At 51.0% G+C, this 25,007-nt stretch overlaps 1 protein-coding gene across 10 annotated transcripts in view; it reads right to left on the bottom strand.

Annotated features, from left to right (window-relative positions):
• Positions 1-1,027: 1,027 nt before the first annotated feature.
• Rap1gap2 (RAP1 GTPase activating protein 2) overlaps positions 1,028-25,007 on the bottom strand; it is a 233,374-nt gene continuing 209,394 nt past the window's right edge. For all 10 annotated transcript variants that reach the window (XM_075991704.1, XM_075991705.1, XM_075991712.1 and 7 more), the window contains 11 exons: positions 24,519-24,590; positions 23,972-24,058; positions 22,372-22,506; positions 14,480-14,617; positions 12,655-12,773; positions 10,253-10,366; positions 9,923-10,040; positions 9,466-9,592; positions 6,358-6,434; positions 5,933-5,971; positions 1,028-5,164 (listed from right to left, as the gene is read on the bottom strand). In XM_075991704.1, coding sequence (XP_075847819.1) covers positions 5,963-5,971; positions 6,358-6,434; positions 9,466-9,592; positions 9,923-10,040; positions 10,253-10,366; positions 12,655-12,773; positions 14,480-14,617; positions 22,372-22,506; positions 23,972-24,058; positions 24,519-24,590 — 996 coding nt within the window. In that variant the 3' untranslated portion in view covers positions 1,028-5,164; positions 5,933-5,962. The remainder of the gene's footprint in view (positions 5,165-5,932; positions 5,972-6,357; positions 6,435-9,465; positions 9,593-9,922; positions 10,041-10,252; positions 10,367-12,654; positions 12,774-14,479; positions 14,618-22,371; positions 22,507-23,971; positions 24,059-24,518; positions 24,591-25,007) is intronic.

Here is a 25,007-nt window from a genome sequence, read left to right as displayed (position 1 = left end):
AGACTAAACAAAACTTTTCAAAGCTTTTCCTCAATAAGTTCATTTTTATCCTCATGCTTTCCACAGGGGTTATATTTATGATAGCACACAAAAGAAAATTCAGGCCCCAGGATACTGAATGACTAGCCCAGGATCACAAAGCAAGCCCCTGACAGGGATTAAACCCTGCCTCTTGCCTTCAAATCCATGCCCGAGCTGTAAAGCAAAGCACATAGGTGAGTGCGGCCATTTGCGAGTCAGAGCAAAGTAAGAAGAAAGACATCTAGTCACAGGAGCATCCAGGAACCGAGATGCTGAAGAGGAACTCGGAGGAAGAGGAAAATTGCAGGAAAGAGACGAGTCATTAGGTAACAGGGGTCTCATCTCGAGACTACAGAGACTAAACAAATAACAAGACTGACGGGGGTGAACAATAAGAAGAAGGGGGGGACGATGGGAGACTCAGGGCCCACCAAAAGGAGTTCCAGCCGGCTCTCGCCAGTCCATGCCGAGCAGATCCAGTCTGATATTTTTCAAAATGAGAAACAAAGTGTGTGTGTGTACACATGTGTGTGTGCATATGTGTTGCAGGTGCGTGTGGTACACACATGTGAGTATGCAAGCTTGTACTCATGTACATTCAAAATCCAGAGCAGGACATGATCTATCCTCCCCTTCACTCTTGGCCTCACCGCCCCGAGACAGGGTCTCTCACAGAGCAGGAAGCTTGTCATTTTCCTTTGACTAACAAACAAGGTCTCCATGTCTGCCTGTTTCTGCCCCTCCCCCATGCAGGGCCACAGGCATGTGCAGTCATGCACAGATTTTCGTAGGTGCTGGAGATTCGAACTCAGATCCTCATACTTGCAGAGCAAGCAATCTTACCCAACAAACTATTTCCCAGCACCAGGTTCACCGATTTGCTTGTTCATCACATGATGGCATGTTTAAAAATCCTGAAGCAGGCTCAAGCCAGCTAATGCCCAACCCCCAACGGGAGGCCCTGCTGAAGTCTGGTGCCCCACTTGAAGAAACATGAACTCTGATGGACACAAAATATGTTATTATTTATTGTCAATTTCTGCAAAGACACATTTAAGCAACAAAATATACATTTGTCAACCTTTTAGAATTTGTTTTATACATTAACAAATACAATGTGCTACCATAGCAATAAATTAAATGTACACTATTTACATTACAGAGGCAGTCGGGATCTACAAATCACCTCCTCGCTGAGAGGAGGCAGAGGAAAGTCATCGTCACGGGGTTCACTTCCAGACTACACCTCATGGGTTCTACCTCACGTGGAGACGCTGGCACCCTGGGAGCTGGAGGTCAAGGTGACATCACGAGGAGGAAGAGGTGGCAAACACGCTAAGGAGCAAGAAGGGGAGTTTCAGCCTTCTGAGAGGAAATGTCACAAAACCAAAGACAATGGCGACTAACTCCAGGCTTCCAGCCAGGCACAGCCTCCCCAGAGATGATGGCAAGGCCCAAGCCAAAGCCGCCTTCCCAGCTGCTGCTCTCTAGGCAGACTGCCCTTGGCTCTGGGGGGAGTTGTCTTTCTCCTAAGGGAGCACACAGCCCAGCTGAAGAGACGTGGGGTTGGTGTGGGCAAGGGGCTAGAGGTGAAACAGACAGCAGAGCTTGCTTGGTAGGCTGCCTCCAAGGCCTTCTACCAAGTGGTAGGAGTGGCCTTGTTTACTGTACCTACTTGTCCTTTTTGATTGAGGGGTAACTAGAAGCTAGAGAAGGAGCGTGGGGCCCAGAGCATGGCTGACTAACCTGGTCCCTGCTGGCCCAGAAGTCAAAAGCTCCACCTGAACCCCAGACACTCCCCTACAATACAGCTGTCTTTGCAGACTAAGAACAATGGACAAAAGGTAATGTTTGAGTTGGCACCTTAAAGGGTCAAAGGGAAGAAAATGAAACTGCCGGTGTCCCGCCTAGTCACCTGATCTGGGATTTTATTACCCATCTCCGGCTTCAGAACTGGAGAGGCCTGGGGCATAGCTCAGAGGCAGGGTACTCACTCAGTGTGAGCAAGGCCTTGGGTTCCCAGCACCACCAGAGAGAGGAAGGGAGAAATGGAGTGAGGGAAGAGAAGAGAGATGGGAGAATTAGTTCTTCTTACCACTTTCTGTCCTGATCTAAAACAAGGAAGCCAACGGTGGCTGATGCCTCTTTCTCCGGGTCACTTTGTCCCTGTCACTCAAGACCCAAGCAGTACTTCGCTGGGTTCCTCCCCTTGGTTTCCTTCACTCAAGCTCCTCCCTGACCAAGACTTCTCATGATGACAACCAACCACGGCTGAGGCCCTATCAGCATCCTCCAACCCCGGCATCTCTCTGCCAGTGCAGAAACCCCGGCTAACAGGCTTTCCCCAAACCCAAGTCCAGGAAATGCAACCCTTTGCTCCACCCCACCAAAAGTAAGTACAGTTGGTGCAACAGGAAAGGGCCTGGGGCTGTGGGTGTGGTAACAGCTTTGCCCACTGGGTGGCAGTGTGGCCCCAGGCAAGTTCTTTCTGCTCATGAGGATGACATGGTTGGTTGAGATGCAAGCAGTCCAGAAGGCCTGAGTACCACAGACGGTGCCCACAAAACTGAACCACGGGTTATTTTCAAGAAGCGCCATTTGACATGCATAATCCCAGACAGAAACTCTGTCAAAGGCGTTCTCTATGGAGCCCTCCCACATCTGCTTTGATGTATCAGCAGAACTCCAGGCATCTGGGTGCCTATTAACACCTGCAAGATATAGTTCCTTCAGTGAGTCAGGCAGTCCCTGGAGCTAGAGTTGTGGCCAGGAGAACCCCTTGTGGGGGTAACTGTGGAAATGTCTCCAAATACAAACAGAAGCCTCAAGCCCAGTTACATGAAGGAGCTTCAGCAAGACTCTAAGCCCTAAGACTGGGAACAGCCCCAAAGGGAAAATTGGATCAGAGTGCAGGAAGAGCAGCCTCCAATCCAGAGAGAGCTTAGAGAAGGTTGGGCCCTGCCATTACTCTCCTGCTTGGCAAAAATCTCCGTTTGGGCTGGTGATACACACGCGGGAAGCCACAGGATGGATCTGCTAGATAGAGAGAGGCCTGGCCAGAGGGCAGGGGCATCTCAGGTCCTGCCAAGAGTACCTATCAGCAAGCCAAGGGTGAAGACCACAGCCCAGGGCCTCCCAGCTCCTCTGTACACAGTCATCCATCCTGTCCACTGGCCCAGAGGCAGAGGCAACACCTGGCCTAGAGGTAATACCTGCAGAGAAATAGCCAAAGCAGTGGAGACAAGACTTAGCAGGTTCCCAGCTATGACCGTGGGACAGCCTGGAAGATCCTGAGGACCCAGACCAAAATGCAACATAGCACAACCCCCGAGCAAAGGTAGACCTGTCCTACCTAGAGGAGGGCGCCAGAGTCCTGCAATAGTTTCAAAGAAAACAGTTTGACCTTTCAAGTTCAAGCAGAAACCTGCCAGCAGAACACTGCCAGAATCCACCCGCCTCTTCCCTGCAGTAGATGCCACTGTGCTGGCTTTTATAAAAGCTAAACAGATAGTCTGTTGACCTTCTAACTAGAGCAGATCTTACCAGACTAGTATTTCACGTAAGCAAGTTTCCCAAGTGGAAGTAGGGAGAGGTACCCCTCCCTGGCTGCGGTAAGTGTGTTGGGGATGAAGAATGAAAATTGTGCTCAGGTGACAAAAGTCGTGGGGACATAGTTACAATACCAGCCCCAAAGGCTGGGTCACCCTTCTGTACTTTGGCTTGGGAATAGAAGCCTAGGCAGACAAAGCCCTTGGTGGGAAATCTAGTCATCTGCTCACTGAAGCAGGAGTCCTGTGCCAGAGACCTGTGTGTACTTAATGGGGCAGGATCTTCAAGTGCCTGTTGCTTGGACCCAGTGTTTAAACTGGCAGGTGCTCCACCCAGCAGCTGAACCGCCATGCAAACCTGGAAGGCTGGGAAGCCAAGGGGAGCTTGTCTGGGTGAGCGGGCTCACCCAGAGAAGGTGGCCACGGCAAGGAGTGCAGACGGTCTGTGGTGTAAAAAGCACGGGCTCACGGGGTCTGGCTTCCAGGAGCCCTGCCGAGGGGACAACTGCCTGGAACCCTGCAATTGGAGATGGGAAGAACAGGACTGGGAACTGAGCCCCTAAGTAGGACTGGGCCCCTCACAGATGCCGGGAGCAGAGGTAGAGGGACACCATACTACTTCCAAAACTAAGTTCAACTGCCACACACCAGCCTGACTGAAACTTGTCAAGTCACCCCGCCCCCAACTGCATCTCTCCCATCTCTCTCACCTGAGAGATGGCTTGAACTACGTCTTTTCTGGGGTCTCACAAAAGTGGAGAGCTGGACCCCAGGTGAGCCTGACCATCCAGAAGCTTTCCTCACCTCCCTGCGCTGGCCATGTGATCTCTAGGCTTCCTCACACTCCTGGATACCCGCTTCTTCGGAGGAAAACTATCTGCTCCAAGGAGAAAAAGCTGCTGGGGCTTCTCTCCCCACATGGATGGTCAGCAGCGCTTGTGTAAAATTAGAAAGGAAAAACACCTTGTGACTACGGTCAGGGAAGCATGCAGCCAGGGCCCGCACACACCCAGCTCTGACTCTGAGCTTCCACCAGCCTGAGCCCTCCCTAAGGGCAGCCTAGCAGCAGGAACAGAGGTCCCTAGGCCTGGGCCAGCAGATGTGTCAGAAATGCCTATCACGGGAGCCGTGAGATTCAGCCCGGAGGACGCTGGGAAATTCCTGGAAAAGCAGCCCTTCCACCATGTCCAGGAAGGCACTGTACCCAAGACAGACAGCACCCACAAACCACTCTGCAGCCACTTCTGCCCCCCACCACCCAACCCCCTCTGTCTCTGGGAGACGAGCTCCCCAGCCTCTCGCTGAGCCCCCTGGGACCCAGAATCCCCCATGTCCAACTCTTTGCCAGCAGGTAAAACAAGTTGACAGTTGACTCAGATAACCGGTCACATCAGGAGGTCAGGAGTCGAGGTTGGGACTTTCAGGTCTGTTGGAGAAGGAGCCAGCAAGATCATGGCCAGGTCAGGACATGGAACAGACAGCTGGTCTGCTGGGCATGGGGCCAGTGAGACAGCAGGCCTGGACGGTCAGAGTAGTGGACGGCACCCCCAAACGGCTGGAATAGGAGCCTTCTGCAGGCCAGAATCAAGACTTCCCTGTGGAGATAAAGAAGGGGAGATGGAGAACAAGCTCTGGGTAAAAGAGGGGAGACAGCAGGCTGGAGTGGGAATGGGGAGCCTGCTTGTCCATGGCTATACAAGGAGGATGCCAATACAAAGGGGATTTAGCCCCAGGGGCCATGCGTAATTTTTGTGCTACAGAAGCATCCGAACATCACAGATGGTGGAGGCCGACACCACACTCCCATTTTCTCACGAACAGGTTTAACACAAAGTGGGCTCCATTGTGTCCCCCCCTTGGTTCCAATTCACGCATACTCCTGAGATCCATAATGGTGGGGGTTACAATGGGTCTCAGGTGACTTCACTATCAGGAGTCCAGGAGCAGAGACCACCCTAAGGGTATCCCTCACAGCAATAATTGGGTAGGGGCATCTCATGTCATATGGGGAAGATATATACCAGCCTGGAACCTTGGCCAAAAATACAAAGAGAGACAGATTGCCTGCAAACAGGAAAGCAAGGGGTAAACTGAGGAATTCCTCCCTCCAGGGGAGGAAGTGACCTTTCGGCTACTTCCCCTTCTAGCTACTACTATGAGCGTGGGAATCTGTCCCAATGCCACTGCACAAGCCTTCCCAGGCCCTGTTCTCAGTCCTCCCTAGAAGGCCTGGAGATGTCCATTAACAGCAGTTCTCAGTAACCTTCTGCTGACAGTCTCTCTGGCCATTCTGGGGCCATAAAGTCACAGATGCCGTGTCCTTAAGGGGATAGTCCCTCTCGAGGCCACTGTGAGACACTTACCTTGGACAGGGGAAGGACTCTGCTCTCCCCTTAGTGACCCTGTTTAAGAAACACACAAGAATCAATCACCCCCACCTGCAGCTTCTGAGCACTCACCCATCTGAGCTCTGGAAGGGACTTGGGCTCCCAGGGCCAGCAGAACCCACCTCACACCTGGGCGCGGCTGTGTGCAAGGACATGGCCCTATTACAGGAGGAGCGACAAAGGTGGGCGGCTGGTGAGCCCCCAGCCTGGTGTCTGCACCAGGTAAGAAGGGAAACCACCACCCCCAGGTCTGGCGGAGCCTCCTTCCCCACCTGCCTCAGGGAGCCCAGTGAGCACTCTCTGAGATGCTCTCTCCAGACCGCTGCTACAATGACTGGCTATGGGGGTCCTGGAATGTGGGGCTCACGGGGCCCTTCCCTGGCTGCCCGCACCATCCTTACCGCACTGGAGCTAGCATGGCTGAGTTTATCAAAGCGGAATTTCAGGTTTGACCTCGGGGAGTTTCTGTTTTTGGCATCTGAGAAAAAAGAAAGGACAGGAGCTTAAGGAATTATTCTAGCAAAATCAGAATAGTGAGTAGGGAGGCTGGGGAAAGTGGACCTGCTCACTCACAGGTACCCCTCACCACAGCACTCAGACTCGGAGAAACAGTGTGCTCTAGTTACCAAACACAGGTCACCTTAAATATCTTCAAAATTAAACTATGGAAGTTTCTAAGTAAGCAGGCCATATTCGCGGAAGATGACGGATACTCAAATTTTGCCATTTCCTCATTATATTGCCATGTTTCGCTGTAATCTGTCCCTCACAGCCACTGTGCCCTTATGCGGAAATTCACTGAGATGGTAAGCTATGCATCTCTCCTCGACCCCAAGGGACGTCTCGGTGGGAGCCTGAGAGCAATCTTGATGGGAGTATGAAGACTACTGAAGTTGGCAATGACAAACTGGGGCTTGGCTTACAGGTTTTCTGTCTAGATGTAAGAAGCCAGTGGAAAATAATGATACATGAACTAAGGCTGGAAAGGGTGGTACCTGCAGCCACTATATTGTGAAGAACAACAAGACCCCCAGTGTCTGAGAAGAACTACCAAGTTCAAGAGAAAGGCTATCTGTACCACTGACGAAATGAATGCGGTCTTCCTAATGTAAAATGTCAACGTAGGCAATAATCTCCATCAACGCCCACATGGGAAGCAGATTTGACTGTCATCTGCTGCCTTAAACCGGCTTACGGGTACCAGAGTTAGGTAAGTACCAGTGAAACTGTCCTGTTAGAATCTTATAGAGCATCAGACCCTTAATAAAGCATGTGGTATATTTTGCCATTATTTGCAAACTGTGTTTCAGATCCATCATATTGGTAAAGTTTACTGCATGTATAATGTGTGTGTGCATGCACATACACACACATGTATACACACACAGGTACATGCACATACACGTACAGATGCACGCTATAAGACCCTCCCTGAATGATCCTCATGATTCCCTTTTTGTTCCCGGAAGCCGGAGTATGAATGGCCGATGACAGCACCTGCGATTCCAGAAGACTCTCAGGCCATCTTCCTCTCAGTCTTTCCCCCACACTCACTGGAGCCTCCAGAAACAGGTTTCCAGACTTCCAATCCCACCCAGTGCTGGAGTTAGGGGTCAAAAGCAGATTATCAGAATAATACAGCCTGGGGTGCACCTCCTGGGGTGAGGTCGGCATTGGGGAAGATTCCACATGTTCCACATTTCTTCCTGCCCTGAGTGACCTTAACCCAGTTTCAGACATTCCCAAAGCCTCCCTCCGCTCAAACCCTTTCTGGGAGAGCAGGCTGGCATTCATTCCTTTTGGTATTTATTTGGTGCCAAAAGGGACACGGTTTGGTGATAGATTGTCTTGTTCACTCCATTAATTTTTAACTAAGTTTTAAAAACATCAGGAAATGTGTCTGACTGCTCCATTTTACAAATGGGTAAACTGAGGGTCAGGAGGTAAGCTTGCCAGTTGCCAGTGCTAAAGCTGGGGTTAGGATCCCTCCTGAGATCTGCATGACCACAGAGCTGAATGAAAGGAAGCTGCGGACTCCGTTAACTGGGAAGCCTGCCACAAAGGGCCCTTTGCTTTCACCCGGGTGTCCCCTCTCACTGCATCCTCCTTTTGACATTGTTTGCTCTCTACCCAGTGATACAGGAGAATACCACCCCCACCCAGCTACTGTGAAAACCAAAAGTAACTGTAGATACTGCCAAAGCCCCAGGGGAGCAAGATTACCCCTAGCTGAGACCTGGCTGGTCACACCGCTTTATTGCAGTCCCACAACACACAGTTAGGTTAATAGCTGTGTGATTTTTTTACGAAATATGCTCATCAAATCTTTGCAGGGGGCTGAGAAGTCCTGAGTGAATGTATAAACCACAGATGAAGCCCTGAGTGAGTATTGTTGATGCAGACACAGCCTTGGGGCCCATGGCAATGCCAAAGATTCCTCTCCTACCATGGTGAGGCTCAAAGAGATGGTAAAGCCCACCAGAGTGTGGATGTTGACAGTGTGTGCAAGTAGAAGTGTTTACAAATGATTGGCCAGTGTGTGCAAAAGCTACTCACTGCCCTTCCTCTTCCTGGATGTTCACAGCCTGACACTGCTTGCCTACAAATACCTTCTCCTGAGACTTGCTAGCCCCTCCCCACAGTGCCCACCTGGGTAAAAAAATCATCTCCCACACTCAGTACTTGGTGAACCCTGAGGGATGACCCCTTTCCTTTTCCTCCAACCTGGTTCTTCCTACTCTGCTCAACTGTAGGGGTCTTAGAAACCGGAAAGACACAGGCCGCCACCCTCTCTAAGTCCTCACTACCAACAACTAAATTCTACATCCCAACATGCTCTGCCATGACCCTGACTCCCCTAGGTGCCCACTGTGCCTCTGCTGGTGCCTCTTCCCCAGCCCCCACCAGTCCTGGCTATACTCAGCATGCAGCTGCCAAATGGTCTTTCTCAATGCCAGGTGGCACTTCCAGAACCTTCAGTGGCTTTTACCAACAACACCTGAATCTTCACCAAACCTCCTAGCAGCCCACTCATGGTCCCCATAGTGCCTGTCCTCTCTCTCTCACATCCCCATGACCCCGCACTGCACTGAACCTCACACACTCCTGGACACAGTCTTGCCTTCCTCCAGCCTCCTCCACTGCTTCCTCTTACTGCCAGGTACGCAACATCGCTGCTGTGGCACTGGCCCTGGGTGGTGACAGGGTAGGGCCAGAGGTGAGCCGATTATGTTCAGCTTTCTAACCACTCAATCCTAACTCCTCCACCATGGAATCATCATGAAATCATTCAGTTCTCTAAGCCTCAGTTTCCCCATCTATAAGAAGATAAGAATATGAGCTTTTTACGGTGGACAGAGTAAGCTAGTAGAGGTGAAGGCAGGCCCTAAGGTCTAGGAAAAGGAGAAGTTGGCCAGTTCGGCACGCCTGGAGCGCATGCCCTTTGAATAGCAGTCAGGGCGCAGTTCTGCCTTCCAACTCCGTCATACACATCTTCTCATGCCACTGACCTGTGGGACTCCGGCTCATGATGATGGGGGTGGCGGCAGCCCCCAGACTGGGGTTCTCGCTGCTCGGGGACGGGCTGTAGACAAACACCTCCTGCTTGAAGGGTGAGGTTGTGGATGGCTGGCTACTCTGGGGAGAGAAACTGGGTGAGCAAGGCCAGTGTACTCCCAAGCAGTCCCACAGCTGTCCTGAGAAGGACCACGCAAGCCACTGCCTCCAACCCTACATTGGCACTTCTGCCTCAGCCATGATAGCAGCCTTTCCCTGACCAGTCGGCACCCTTGGCACAGACAACCTCCACTGCTGCCCTTAAGCGCTGTGCTGAGACAGAGTCCCCTCATGCACTGCTCTCATTTGGAGTAACAGCTGCCTCGGCCACACCTTCTCCATGTATCTTAGAGCACAGTATAACCAGCTGGGCCCAGAATGTGGCTCCTTGGTTGAACGAGGCATACTTACCCCACTGTCACACTCCTCCATGGCCTCACCCTCCCCTGCGGTGCTGCTGAAGCTGCTGGTGCTGGAGGAGGAACGGGAGATGTTGGCGCGGCCATTCTCCTTCAACTTTATGAAGGGCCTATGGGGAACGGGAAGCAACACCAGCAGGCAGTGAGGCAAATCCGCCAGAGGATCGAGCTTGCCTACAGCTGCTCCCCCAGCCTCTGCCTGGTGGTCTTTGTGTTTCAGAGACTTCCAAAGCTGTCTCTCTCAGCTTGCCTTGAGGCAGGGCACATAAGCCAGGACTCCCAGTGGTAACATCCAGCATTTCCCAAACCCCAAGTTTCTTACTTTTCTTTGTTGGGACAGATTTCTGGAGAGCTGGGATTTGACGAGGTCTCGGACTTTATCTCCTGAGAAGAGTGTCCACCATCTGGGGTTTTGGGAGTGCTAGAGGCACTGTCACTAGGGGGAAGAGAATGAAGAGAAGTGAGGCCTAGGAGCCAGGCCCTTGCCCTTGTCCACCCCTGAGCCTAGACAGAGTTCAGGCTGTGGGAGCCAATACACAGAGTGCGGCCACCTCTTCCCTCTCCACCTGAGCCTCTGCTCCCTACAATAAAGGTCAATCTGAACTCATGGAGGCAGTCCAAGGCCACCAAACAGGGGCCCTGACTTGATGGCCTCCAGTCAAAGTCTACCCCTCTCCCATGCCCATCCCAGCTGGCAGAGCTACAGATAAAGAGGTCACACAGGGAACTGAGTGGGACCCATTTGGGAGCCAACCCAATACCCATGGATTCCTGAGAGATGCCGGGTGGGGGGCACCTGTTGTAATGACTCTTGAAGACATCCTACATGTGACAAGGCAGCCCTGGATGGTGGGGAGTGAAGGGATATTCTACATCCAAGGGTCCAAGAGCTCAACAGAGACCACAATTTACCCAATAGCAAATACTGGGATCAGGTCTGCTCGGTCCTCAATTCACTTGTTTTCATTAATATTTCTGAGTCCCATGACCACTGACTTCTGTTTGCTTTGTTTTTAAGAGTTATTTATTTATTATTGTTTATTAATGTGTGTTTGCCTGCATGTATGTATATGCACCATATGCACGCCTGTTGTAGTCATGGGTCTGTAGAGAGCATTGGACTCCCTGGGACTGAAGTTAGGAATGGTTGTGAGCCTCCGGGTGGATGCTGGGAACCAAACCTGGGTCTTAGGCGAGAGCAGCCAGTTCCTGTAACCTTCAGCGCACTTTTTATAGCAGCAGAAATAATGAGGCCTATTACACATGCCATACAATTCATCTTTTTAAAGTAGACAATGGAACAATTTTTAACATGTTCATTGAATTATGCAGCCATGGCCACTATCTAATTTTAGGACATTTTCAGGCCTCTTAAAAGAAACCGGGGCTCATCTGCAATCACTGCCCGCCCCTACTCTTAGCCTATTTCTCTCTGTCTCTATGGGCTTTGCCTAGTCTGGACATTCCATAGAAACGGGACTTGACAACATACACGGTCTTCACATCTGGATTCTACTAGCTTAGCATTTTCAAAGTTTGTCCACATTGTGGCTTGCATCAGTATCTCAGCACTTGCTGTTTATTACAATATAATAATACGTCATGTGATTGCGCTGGTTTCATTTTACTTATCTAGCCATCAGATGATAGGCCCTTCAGTTGCTCTGTTTTGAGGCACCATGAATAATAGCAACCTATTAAAGGTGATGCTGGTGTTGTTATGGACGACTGTTGTCAATTCTCATGGTCTCTCTCTATACATACACCTAAGGGTGGGGTTGCTGGATCCTATGGTAACTCTATGCTTAGCCCATTGGGGGCTGCCAGTCTGTCTTCCTAAGCGGATGCACTATCTCACGTCCCCACCAGCAATGTGCAAATGTGCCGCTATCCCCGCATCCTTGCTAGCACTTGTTCTTTACCTTTAAGATCACAGATGCCCTACAGGGGTTAACGGCTCATATAGACTGTGTGTGTGTGTGTGTGTGTGTGTGTGTGTGTGTGTGTGTGTGTGCAGCAAACGCATGTGTGCATGTACGTGCAGGTGCTTTCCACTGCCTGTGCCTTACAGAGGTAAGAAGTCAACATGGGTGTTTTCCTCCACAGTTCCTACCTCATTTTCTGAGCTGAACCTGAAGCTCACCACCTGACCTGAGAGCCCAGGGGCCTCCTGTCACCACACCCAGCTTTTTATACAGATGCTGGAGATTCAAACCCAAGTCCCCATGCTTGCCCAGCAACACTACACACTGAGCCATTTTCCCATCCCCCATGCACTTTTGGTGACCTCCTACCAAACCACAGGGCTGGGTCCCTACAATGCACTTCCCTCCATGACAGACACAACAGGAATCTCTCCCCTCCTATCTTTGGAGACACACACACATACCCTGTGCGTCTGTACTCTCTTCCTTCCCAGCTGTCTTTGCCAGCTCTTGCTCTTCCACTTGTCTGTGGACACTGGGGCTCTACACACCCTCTCTGAGCAGTCAGACAGATCCATTCACTTTCTTTGCATCAGCAGCTCTCCCCATCACTGCCCAGCTCTCCCAACCAGGGACTCTCTTCTAAGCACAAGTGACAGGAGGCACAGGTAGTGAGGCCAGGGCTCAGGGGAAGCCTGACACTGGGAAACCTGTCCCCATGCTTGGTCACCTGACTGCTACAAGGAGGAGAGAGCTGACAGGCCCCATATCTGGATGGAGTCCAGGCCCTGACAATTACCATCGTGTCCGGCTGTCCCCCTGGCCTTCAGAGCCCGAGTGCAGGCGGGGGAAGAGTCCCGACCGCCGCTTGATGGGGCTGCGTGACTGGTTCTTCACGGTTGCTGCGGCCACCGGAGGCTGCCAATAAAACTGCCACAGTGAGTGTGCGTGCCCACCCTTCCTTCCCACCCCTTCTCTGATCTGCTGAGACCCCAGAAAACACCTAGGAGCTGAGACCCAAACACCTGAGCCACTCACAGCCAAGTCTGTGGCGACAGGTAATGACCCAACATGGCCAAGAGCTTTTGAAGGACCACAGAGTCACCATGGTAGGGCCAGATGCTGAGCTGGCTGGGGCGATTTAGGGAATCACAGACTAAAAAAAATCTAGAGAGTCCTTGGAGTGGTCAGCTGCGACCTTTCACCTTGCTATTGAGAAAGTCAAGAACCAGAAGAAAACAGAGGGATGTGTCAAGGTCAGCTATCAGTAAGGACCCAGGGCTCCTGACTCCCCACCACTGCTTGTGAATAAATGGACCCAGGCAGGAGTTGCAATAACAAACCAAATAAAAGCACTGAGCACTGGCTTTGTGGGAGCCTAGGCAGTTTGGATGCTCAACTTACTAGACCTGGATGGAGGTGGGGGTTCCTTGGACCTCCCACAGGACAGGGAACCCTGATTGCTTTTCGGGCTGGGGGGGGGGGACTTAAATGGGGGAGGGCGAGGGAAATGGGAGGTGGTGGCGGGGAAGAGACAGAAATCTTTAATAAATAAATAAATTTATTTAAAAAAAAAAGCACTGAGCCGAGTTCACAAGCACTGATGGCAGTGGGAAGCTGGTCAAGGACTCTGCTTGACAATTCCCAGACTCATGATGGGAAGGGGACACAAAGGTAAAAGTTTGAGCAAGAAGGCATAAAAGCCTGGAGCCTGCTAGGTTTCTAACTCCGACCCCAATGCCACTTGTACTGTGTCACTTTGGGAGAATGGTCAAACTCTTAGGGCCTCAGTTTCCCCATCCACAAAAAAAAATCACCCTGTTCTGCATCACCCTGTTCTCTCATAACCTTCTGATAGAAACAAGACAGTAGATGTGGAAAATATTAGGTAAATCAAGCCATTGCTCCAGACCATTTATAATAAAGCTCAGCATCTCGGTGAGTCTATTCTGCTGCTTAGAATTTTTTCCAAAGAAAATTCCAGTTCGTCCAGGTCAAAAGCCACTTGCCTTATTAACGGCTGGCTATGTGGTTCCCTCATGGGCCCTTGGTGTGAGTCAAGAGTCCTAAGCTCACACACCCATGGGGCTGTCTCTCCCTGAGAACTGAACACACAGTATGAAGAGCTAAACTTTGTATCAAGAAGTCCTGCATTCAAACCCCAGACCTTCATCTTGGCTGGGTGATTTTTGGTAAGTTAGCTAGCTTCGCTGAGCCTCCTTTCCCTAAAGTGTGGAAGGGAGAGTGTCCATTCATACAACCGTGATAGGGGTCAGATAGGGTCTCGTATATCAGTCACCAGCTCAGTACCTGGTGCAGAGTAAGCTGGGTGGCCACTGTTGTCATTAACAGGGTCTCCCTCGTGAGGACCCAAGCTCGGTTCTTAAACAAACTCAGAAGACAATTCATAGTACAAACCAACCCCAGGGGCAACCTGGCATGGAAATGCCACAGGACCACTGTCATCTAGCAGAGGCTGGGTAGGTGACCTACAGCTCCTAGCAGCTTCAGTGCCCCCAGCCCATCGTCCAGCTTGCGTTGCCCAGCCCAAACCTTGGGTAGGACAAACCCTTCCTCCCTAATCCTCTCCCCGCACATGCTAGCCCAGGATCCAAAGTACTCACCGAGAAAGTGGTCTTGGTGACCTCCATGCTGTTGTGGACAATACCCCCACTGAGGCTGCCAGGAATGTTCCCACCATGCAGCTTCCTCTGGCTGCCCACCATGGTCTCCATGGAATGGCTACGCACACGGATGGCTCTCTGCAAGGGGTGGGAAGTGACAAAGGTCTGAGAGACCTGGTCAGTACCTGATCCCTCGGGACTAGTCTGTCCTGGCCTCACATGTACACATGTATGTATATACTAGCATGAACACGCAAATAGTCACAAACCCACTCCTCAGTACTGGGTGTTTGCAGAGTTCTCTAAATTCTGCCCAGGCAGGGTCAGTGGTACAAGGTGGGCCAACCTAGTATCCTCCGTTCATGGGAAGCGGAAACATGGCCTGGAGCTCACCAAACCTCAGAGATACTGTCTAGCTAGCAACTCAACATCTCTTAGGGTTTTCTTGCCTGTAAAATGACTGTCACATGTTCCACACAGGATGGGGACTGAACTCCAGTGCCAGACTGAGCACTGATCCTTTTTATTTTGACTTTTATGTTTTGGTGTGGCATTGAGGGATAGATGTAGGATCTCCCTCGTGCCGGGCAAGAGCTCCACCACCGAGCTACATCATCAACCGCACAGCAGTTCTGTGTTCACAAAGCTAAGCTTCCCCTCTTAAGTGTGTACTGGACTTGCCCTTCCCACTGTCACCACAGGTGTGCCTTGTGTAGCTACAACCGCCCCTGTTGTAGAACCCTGGAACAAGTCCCTGAGCATCTATGCATTGGAGCTGCAGCTTGCCCTCACTTGGGCTTGCAGAAGCTGAAGACATACTTTCCCGATCAACACTACAGGCCTGCAAGGCTGTTCAAAGAGACATGGGCTCAGACTGGGCACAGGCAGGGGCTGCTGGGGTTGTGGAACCCTGCATTCACTTGTGGCCAGCCAAGAGCAAAGGGTGGGGAGAGAAGGGGTGGGCTGGGTATTGGCAAGCTGTCAAGTATCGGGCTGACTACAAGAAGGACAGTCAGGTTTGTCATGGTGCATGAGAAAAATGAGAATAACTAAGCTCTAAGAACACTAACTGAGCCCCTGGAAGATCTGGACCTGGGTGGCAATCTCTCCCCAGAGTTCTCTGGAGGGCAATGCTGTTCTGCACATGACCAAAGAGGGGTGTTTATGATGCTGGAACTCAGCTCCATCTAAGAGAGGATTTCCAGGCAACAGAAGTACGACAGGATCCTGGCTCTCCTAAGGATAACACTTTCTTTTGCTACAGAGGTGTTTAAAGCAGAGGTATATTGAAGAGGTTTCCTCCAGTGACCCCAACCCTCCATCACTGTCCTCTGATCATCTCTCTAGTTTCTTAACAAGATGGTCAGACAACACAACTTGCTGGTCAAAAGCACAAAAGCCTTAGCTGGCGCTGCCAGGAGTAATTCCTGGCTGGGCTCTCTGCTGCACTGTCTACTAGCTGGGGACCCTGCAAGTTGCTTAGCTTCTCTGAGACTTGTGTAGAATGGGATAGGATGTGTCTACAAAGGAGTAGCAACGAAAACATACAAATCTCTTAAGAGAGAGCGCAGTGCATCACAAATGTAGTTTCTCACGTTGTTAATATTAAGCACAATGTGTTTCCTAGGTGCTCAGCACCATGTCAAGTGCTAGAACTGCTGGGTTGAGGCCAAAGGGGCACTGCGTCCAAAGAGCGCCCAAGAACACACCTGAGAGTCGGCTATAATGCAAGATCCAGTGCCTGTGATGATGGTCTCTATGTGTCAATCAGCTGCTCTAGGCCCAAAGAGCAAAGGCTCCTGGACATCTGCACTATTAGTGCCTCAAGTACAGGTACCAAACTCCAGTTGGCGAACCAAGATCCAGTCCAATGCCGCCGTCGCCTCCTCCTCCTCCTCCTCCTCCTCCTCCTCCTCCTCCTCCTCCTCCTCCTCCTCCTCCTCCTCCTCCTCCTCCTTGGGATGCAAAGTACCCAGGCTCAGTCTAAAGCACTCATTTAACTCCTCCCTTGCTAGATTAACAGGAAGAATGTCTGCTGGTGGCTTTGGGGGAAAAGCAGCTGAAAGCACAGGAGCCATTTGGGAATTCAAACCTGATGACAAGGCTGAAGAGCCCAGGACGACAGAGGGGAAGCAGGGAAAGAGTGTGAGCTTTGCCTCACTAAGCCAGTTGGAATCACCTGGACTTCTCACTACAGTAATTAGTGGATTTTCTTCACCATGGCGTGAGCCTGTCACCCTAACGTCAGGAAGCAGATATGGCCAGAGTTACAACCCACTCCTGCCTTTTTGAATTCAGGCATGCGCTCACCCCATGAGCCCAATATCAGATATCTCCAGAGGAAGAGCAAAGCCCCCTTCTTCCCGCGGGACATCCAGGAAGAGCTCCAAGTCGGCACAAATACTGCTCTTCAGGACCCTGGGGACACCTTTGAGACCTGGGACTGGTAACGGGCCTCATTCTACATGCCATTCCCTCCTGACAAGGGACAGAGACTCAGAGAGGCTGCTGCTAGATGTAACAGCCCTCAAGACAAGCCACCAACAAGGAAGTGTGAGATACCGCCTCAAATTGACATCGTTTAGCCTCTATTGTCTGAATCAAAGATGTCCCCATGAGGGATGTCACCTCTCCCCTCTGGACCACAGAAGAGTTGCCTAGCAACGGTGTTTCTGGGACATGGTTGCAGGAGCCAGCATGTTTGATTCATTCTACCACTCCAGCGTCATACAATCATGTACTCTTTGGAATCTGAGGATATCTGACATGTCTTGGGTCAAAGAAAAAGGGTCCTTAGGTGACATCAATGTTTCATAAATGCCAGCATCTTTATATGCTTGTTCCCTTTATGGCCACTACCAGTGTCACCAACATTTCACACTCTTCCTTCGTGTTCTGATCTAGTCCTCACTGTCTCTTTCTCAGAAGGGATCTAAGTGTGAATAACAAGCCCTGTGCCGCCGGGTGGTGGTGGCGCACGCCTTTAATCCCAGCACTCGGGAGGCAGAGGTAGGCGGATCTCTGTGAGTTTGAGGCCAGCCTGGTCTACAAGAGCTAGTTCCAGGACAGGCTCCAAAGCTACAGAGAAACCCTGTCTCAAAAAAACCAAAAAAAAAAAAAGCCCTGTGCTGTGTATCTGGTCTAAGGAACCTTTATACACAATCTTATTGAATCTTTAAAAGGCTGAGGTATAGGAAGAATAGAAAATCTCCCAAGTAATAAATAACTGTCACGCACTAATAAGAGATAGAGCTGAGATCCAAATCTAGTATCCCAGGTCCTAGGATTGAAAATTCAAAGCTGGAAATGGTAGTGCATGCCTGTAATTCATGCAACTTGGGAGACTTGAGAGGTTAAGGCCAGCCTCGGCTACATAGTAAGACCCTATCCCCAAAAGAATCAGGGGAAAGGAAAGGAGAAGAGGAGGGATGGTAAAAGATGGGAAGAGGGAGAGAGGTGAGAGAAGGAGAGAGTGAGGAGATGGAGTCAAAGGTCAAGATGGAGCGACTCACTGATTAACTAAAGATGACTAGGAAGCAGAAGGTTGGGAATCCTACTCTCAAAAAAAAAAAGGCCAGCCGGGCGGTGGTGGCGCACGCCTTTAATCCCAGCACTCGGGAGGCAGAGGCAGGCGGATCTCTGTGAGTTCGAGACCAGCCTGGTCTACAAGAGCTAGTTCCAGGTCAGGCTCCAAAACCATAGAGAAACCCTGTCTCGAAAAACCAAAAAAAAAAAAAAAATACAAAAAAAAAAAAAGGCCAAAGGCTGATGTGAGGGAGGAAGGTGGCTTCAGATGCCCATGTGCCACTGTCTGAGTCAACAAAGAGAACCTGAGGAGCTAATCACTGACAGAATTCCAGAATTCCAGCGCTGGACAGGTTGTCAGTCACCTGCTCTCCTGCTCTTGCGGCAGGAAGGGTGGAGTCCTGGTCCGCCCATGGTGCCTGCCAGGAGGAGCTGTCACAAGGATGAAATGAGACCGTGTATACCCAACACCTGGGATGAGACCTGCCCACTCAGGCTAGCTCTCCTGCCCCGATCCTAGCGTGAAAGACAAGTGACATCATCACTAAGATCCCAAACAAGGCTTGCTTTGAATGAAACTGTCCAGTGACATCTAAAGAATTTCACATCACAGCACAATGAGCAACTGAATGGAAGAGCTGGCCCACTCAACCTGGGCAACAGAGTCAGAATATGGAGGGGGGACAAATGGGGGAGACAGAAAGGGGCAGAGGGGACTAGCTAGACCGGCTTGCACCTGGCTCACCCCTATCTGGCAAAGCGCACCCGACCCCAGGGACTGTCTGCTCATTCTAGTAGTGGGTAGCCTGACCCATGGAAAGTTCTCGGGTATACAGAACTGTATCTCACCTCAATTTCTAAACCTTGAAGCCTTGAACTGGCCTTTTCTATCACGTCCTCCTGGCCAACCACTCTGACTCCACCAATCTCCCTCAGCCCCCGTGGCCCCCCAGCCTCTCAGCACACCGCACTGCTGCCTTCCACGGAGCTCTCCTGTGAGGCGTGAGGACGGATAAATGCACCGCTTTCTGACTGCCCACATGTGTCACCTCATCTCTGCCCCAGCTGGCATCTCAGAACAAGTCGCTTTGACTTGCAGCCACCAGCACCATCGCCTCCTTACAAAAAGTTTTATGAGATGTTCCAATTTAACAATGTCGACACCAGGTCAAAAGTCAAGGAGATGAGCCCCACCAAGTGGGGCGTGCCCATCCGAACCCCAGGAAGGAACCGAGGCAGGGGCCTCTGAGACAAAGCCACTCATCTCCTGCCTGCTGAGAAGGCTTTAGTCAGGGTCCTCTGTTCCTCTAGCAGGAAAAGGATGGCAACTTACAGTCTATGGCTCCAAACCATGAGCTGAGCAGAGCCACGCCCAAGGCCTGAACAATCCCCCACCTCCACCCACCACCCTCCCCTGTGCATGCATGCGTGCATGTGTGTGTGTGCATGCATGCATTAGTGCATCTCACTGTACCACCAAATGCATACAACCATTCTGGTACCACAACTTCCCCTCCCAGGAGAAAAAGGGGTGACAGAGGTGTCAAAGGTTGGGGCCTGTGTCTGTCCCACAGTCCTCCCTCCACAACCAGTGATATGACTTGGGCTGCCCCTGTCTGTGGCTACAGGACTCCCCACGACTTTGCCAGAGATGCCTGTGACCACTCCTACCACCAAGGATCAGGTGAGACCAAAGCACCGCCTATACTGGTTCCCAGTTCCTCAAATGCTAAGAGAAATTAGCCTGCTTCCTCCCTGTTCCTGGCTGTCCTAACTCTGTCCCATTGTCTTCTACTCCTGTCTCGGCATTATGAGGTCAGTCAAGGTTTCTCAAATCATGGTCCGTATGTGCTGCATGCTTATCACACAGACGAAACAATTGTCACTTACTCTTTTGACTTCATTACAGACCCGCAGTCTAGGGATAAGTACCTTCTAAGAGGGAGTGAGACACAGCTCCTTTATCACACAAGGCCGGAAGGCTCCCTCTGTGTGCCTGACCCTGATGGCCCCTTTTACTTCTGCCTCAAAGGCAGGTGTGAACTCTGAATGGAAAAAAGCAGGTCCGTTCTCAACCACAGAATTAAAAAGAATACTGGCTCGCTGGACAGTCATAATAGAGTCTTGCAGCATGCTCCCTCTTGAAAGCCTCTCTAGGAAAACCTCAGACACCCTGTGGTGACGCTGCTACTACTCCTAACAGATGCAAAAGACTGGGCGAAATGGCCTTGGGCCACTGTCCTTTAGATCTGTCACCTGCATTTAGCTGCTAGGCCACCTCATCCATTGAACCCCATGGGCAGAATGTCCACAGCCTACATACAGTGTTACATAAATATTTGAAACCTGAAAAAAAACCAACACTGCTCTAAAGTATAAAGGGAACCTGTAAAGCTCAAAGCGACAAATACTTCATAAAATGTCTGCAAAACACAGCATGGTGCTAGCTCGTCAAGTGTAGCTCAACTCCAATTGTTCCATACAAATTAATGTAGTGTGGGAGGTGGAACACTTTGATAGGTGTGATATGAGGTGGGACAGAGCCCCCAGAGCCTCAGAAGTCCTCTAAGTGGCTGCTCCTCTGCCTCCCCAGGCCTAAGCCTGTTCCCTACGACCTAGCCTCACATTCACCCTCCTCTTGGCGAGGCTCTCTATCCACCATGACGCCCTCATCTTTCTTTGTTCCTTTTCTCCTCTACCCAAAGGCAAACAGAGTCTTACTATGTAGCCCAACCCATCCTTAAACACAGCATGCTACTGCTTCCCAAATGCTGGCAATACGGGCATCCACCTCCAACACCCAGCTCCTTTTACATCTAGATTCCCCCGATTTCTCCTCTTCCCTGGATACTTCTATCAAGACTAAACCAGAAGCCCCAGGAATCTCCTACCAGCCTGGACAAGCAGCTTGGCTTCTCCCACCCCCAGGAGGAATCTCAGCAGCTGGCTCTAGCTAGGGCCAGCAGGGCTATGCCCTGCTCTCACTGTCCAGCTGGGCAGTGCACAGCTGACCCAGACCTGCCCAAGCCTGGCCGGCATGGGTGGAATCTTCATGGTCAGAAACCGGGAGGGAGTATCACGTAGCTGGTAAGAATTTGGGAGACCTGAATTCAACTCTGTCTCCAGGGTGACCTGCGACAGATTATTTCGTCTCTGTGTCTTTGTTTCCTTGCATGTAAAACAATATTCACAATCACTAAAATTGAATGTGAATTATTATGCCAAAATTATTACATCCATAAAACCAGCCTTCCCCACAGAGCACTAATGACAGCTGGGAGGTTTAAGATTATAGGCAACCTGTACAACACAGTTTATGTGTGCCCTGTTACAACAGCTAAGGGTATTTACTGTGTCACGCGCAATCTGCAATTTCTGGGCATTATTCCAATGAACTCTCATGACACAGTGGCAGAGGTCCAGTTTATTATCTCTGGGTCCTTAACAAGAAAACTGGAGCTTAGGGACTTTAAAGAACTTCCCTAGTACCCTATAGCTGGGGTTTTAAAATACCTGTAACCCCAATCCGAATACCAGCCTCTCAAAACGTCATGTTTATATATCTCTCTGATGGGCGACAGACCTGGCAGAACCTGGAGAAAGTCTAGGTGGGAACAAAGTCCCACATCTGAGGTTCGGCTGAGACCCTATGGCCTCTTGTACCTTGTCCTCCAGCCCCACCACCCCACCCCATGTTAAAGGAAATACTGAGAAATACTATGTAGCTAAATGCAAACCATTATAGTCAGGTTTAAATCAGATGCCAATGTAAACGCTATGTGGACCAACAAGCACTCAGCCAGAACATGGCAATGAAACCAGTGCTCCTCACTGGTTCTGTGGCCACCCAGCCTCCGCCTGAGTACAGGCGACAGGGGACAGGAAGCTCCTTCTGGATTAAACTTTTCCCTTTTCAATGCTAGAGAGACTTGGCTGCGGCTCCACCCACCCTCCCCAGCCAGGTCCCAGGGCTTGGCCAGCAAGGAAGAATTATGCAGCATCCCACCCAGCTGCTGAAGACCCCTAGAGCTTGTGGCCTCACTCCCACCGTTCTTCCCTGGGCTCCCGGACCACAGAGGGAGCAGGTGCAAACAGCGAGATTCCTAGTTCATGTGGCCTCCTCTCCTCCGCTTACTCGCCTACCTGCCCAGGGGATTCCTGGGCTGACGATGGTCCAGGCCAAGAAAGAGCATGGAGGTCACTGTAGTCCTCATCGGTTGCTCCAACCTCATACACAATGCCCCAGCCCTTTGCAAAGACCACCCTAGCTTGTCACCCCTAACTGGCCCTTGGGCTCTGAGGCCATATTCCCAGTAACTTAGCTGCTTGCTTTCTTTGCCCTCTGCCACAGCAACCCCAAGTCATACCTTAAAAGACTCCAAGAATCCTCCATGGCCTCCATTCTCAAATTTGTCCTCCTCAGGGCCCAAGCCTAGCATGACCTGTGTGTGTGTGTGAAGTTCATCGTGAAGGTTGTCCAGGAGAGCAGCCCGGGTCCGGTCCTAGAAAGGAAGGGTATATGCAGTGTGCAGACACCAGCTGTGCACTTCCCTCTGTGCTCCAGATGCCTGGTCTGAGGGTTGTCATTCTGTCACCAGCTCCTGACCATAGTGCGGTCTTAGAGGAGACTAAATTTCATGCTCACTAATGCCAGAGTTAGCACAAATTTTCCAGGTCAACCCCTGCTCTCTCTCCATGGCCATACCACCTCTTCCAAGGCTTGCCCTAGGGATGCCCAGGCCAGATCTCAGACCAAGATCTATATCCACAGCCCTTGGCCCATGGCTCTCCAACAGTCAGGGATCAGCCATAGACATGCATGCAGCCTCCAGGGGGCTCCATTTACACAGACTGGACAAGCACTTTCAGCAGGCCACAGTCCCAAGGAAGCTCCTCTCCTAATAGTCTCCATGTCACCACAGAGCCTAAGCTCAAAGCCCGAGTCACCCTATAATCCCACTTTTCCCACCCTAACTTCTAGGAGTGTCTTCCCAACCCTGACTTTAGAGGAACGTCTAACGTGTTGACATTATGGCACAATGTTGTCATCTATAAGAACAGTCAGGTCACTGGGAGGACAATTCATAATGTTTTATACTTACTCGTCTATGATTTTGTCTTGGAACACATTCAGGGTTATCCTGGGGCACATGTGGCTTGCCGGCCTCTGGCTGGACACACCTACCCACAGTTTAAACCAGTACCTCCTGTGAAATCTTCGCCTCTGTTGGGTCTCTTAGACTCTAATCATTTCCAATTGGCCAGTTTCCTGTCCTAGCTCCCTTCCAACCCCTTCTCCTCCCCTAACACCCGCTGGCTAATGGTGCCTCTAACGTGCGAATCAAACACTGCTTAAACACTTCATAGCATCCATCACCTGGAAGCCCCAGGCTCTCTCCATCTAATGCAACCGCCATCTGCAGCTGAGCCCCACCTTCCAGCCACATGAGCTGCCGTCACATCTCCCACCCCAAAGCATCCGATTCTGTCTGGCCCTTGACTATTCCCTGTGTCTGGAATGACTTTCCAGACTCTCTTGCAGCTCAAAGGCAACCTCCTCCAAGAAGCCCTCCCTGAACACACCCTTTGTCTTCCCTAGCAGAAGCAATCACTATCCACTGGCTCTATCACAACCCAGAGTATAACACAGCACACGGAATTATAAACCACAATTTCTCTTCAGCAAACGTCTGTGCACTCATAGCAGCAGAAGAAATGTGTCACTTATCTCTGATAACAGAACAAGACCTGGGCATAATACATGTTCAGTAAAGAACCAGGGATTGGCTGGTGAGATCTAGAGTCTATGTGAGTTCCTAAGAAGAAAAAAAGAAAGAATTCCCAAAGCAACACAGAGCTGAGGGCTTTGGAGGGAGCAAAAGCTCCCCTATTGAACGAGCACCATGGTGAGAACCCTGAAAGACGCTAGAGCAAGTCCAGAGAAGACGTTCAGTCCAGCGCTCTCACCTCCAGCTTGGCGAACTTGTCCGACTTGCAGCAAGCATTCTCTGCGTTTGTGAGCTTGGTGAGCAGAAACTCCCGGAATTCTGCGCCCTGAAACAGATAAGAGGGCTCAGAATTCTCCCAGCCTCGGCTGTAGACAAAATGCTTCCAACCACTGTAACAGAAAGAACAGGGGAGGATGGGGACAGCCCCTGCAAGAGCTCTTCTCACATCTGGTCATATCCAGCCAAGGCCAGCCCCACCTGCTAATATACCGTCATGGAAGCCAGCTGCCCCAGTACTGGGAAACCCACCCTCCACATGGCACCTGGCCTGGAGCACAGTATGGAAGTCCTGCTCCTCATAGGAAGGCAGTCCCATCATCAATGTCCCAACAAGGGCCAGACTGGCCCCAAAGGGTAAGGCAGGGAGATATCCAGGAAGGAGAGAACCCTACAGCCAAGACTTCCCTGGCAAGGCTCACAGTTGGAAGTCCTCTTCCAACCACTGATGCTCAGGTGGGCAGACCTGGGGTCCCGAGTACGGCAAGAATAGTAGAAGACGTTTTTACCTTTTGGAAAACAGGTGGGCTTGGCAGAGGGGGGCCAAAGGCAGGCACGTCCTCCCTTGCAGTGACTGATACCTGCGTGGAGAGGTCTGGCGTGAGCTGAGACAGAAGAGAAATCCCACTTCTAACAGCCCAACTCACGCCTCCCCCTTTCCAGGACACAGAATGTCTGCGCGAGCATCACCCGCAAGCCCCAAATGATGCTCCTATAATGGGCTGGATGAGATGGGAGCTGCATCCTTCCCTCTGCCTTGCTAGGGGTCAAAAGCAAGTTTAGCAGGGTGATGCCTTGGGATGTGGAATGGCTGGGACCCTGATCACAAGACAGTACAGGTGGCCAGAAGGTTTATTTCATTACCTCATTGTAAGTGTTCGTCCCGGAGAAGGCAACTGAGAATTACTGCCCATTTTGTTGATGAGAAAAGAGATGGAACCAACAACCCAAAGCCAGAGAAAGGAGTACAGAGAATCTAGACCACACAAACATAGCTG

This window comes from Microtus pennsylvanicus, chromosome 11 (genome assembly GCF_037038515.1).
Source record: "Microtus pennsylvanicus isolate mMicPen1 chromosome 11, mMicPen1.hap1, whole genome shotgun sequence".
Classification (NCBI taxonomy): Eukaryota; Metazoa; Chordata; class Mammalia; order Rodentia; family Cricetidae; genus Microtus; species Microtus pennsylvanicus.
Note: the sequence above shows the minus strand (reverse complement) of the source record. Positions and strands in the feature narration are given on the sequence as shown.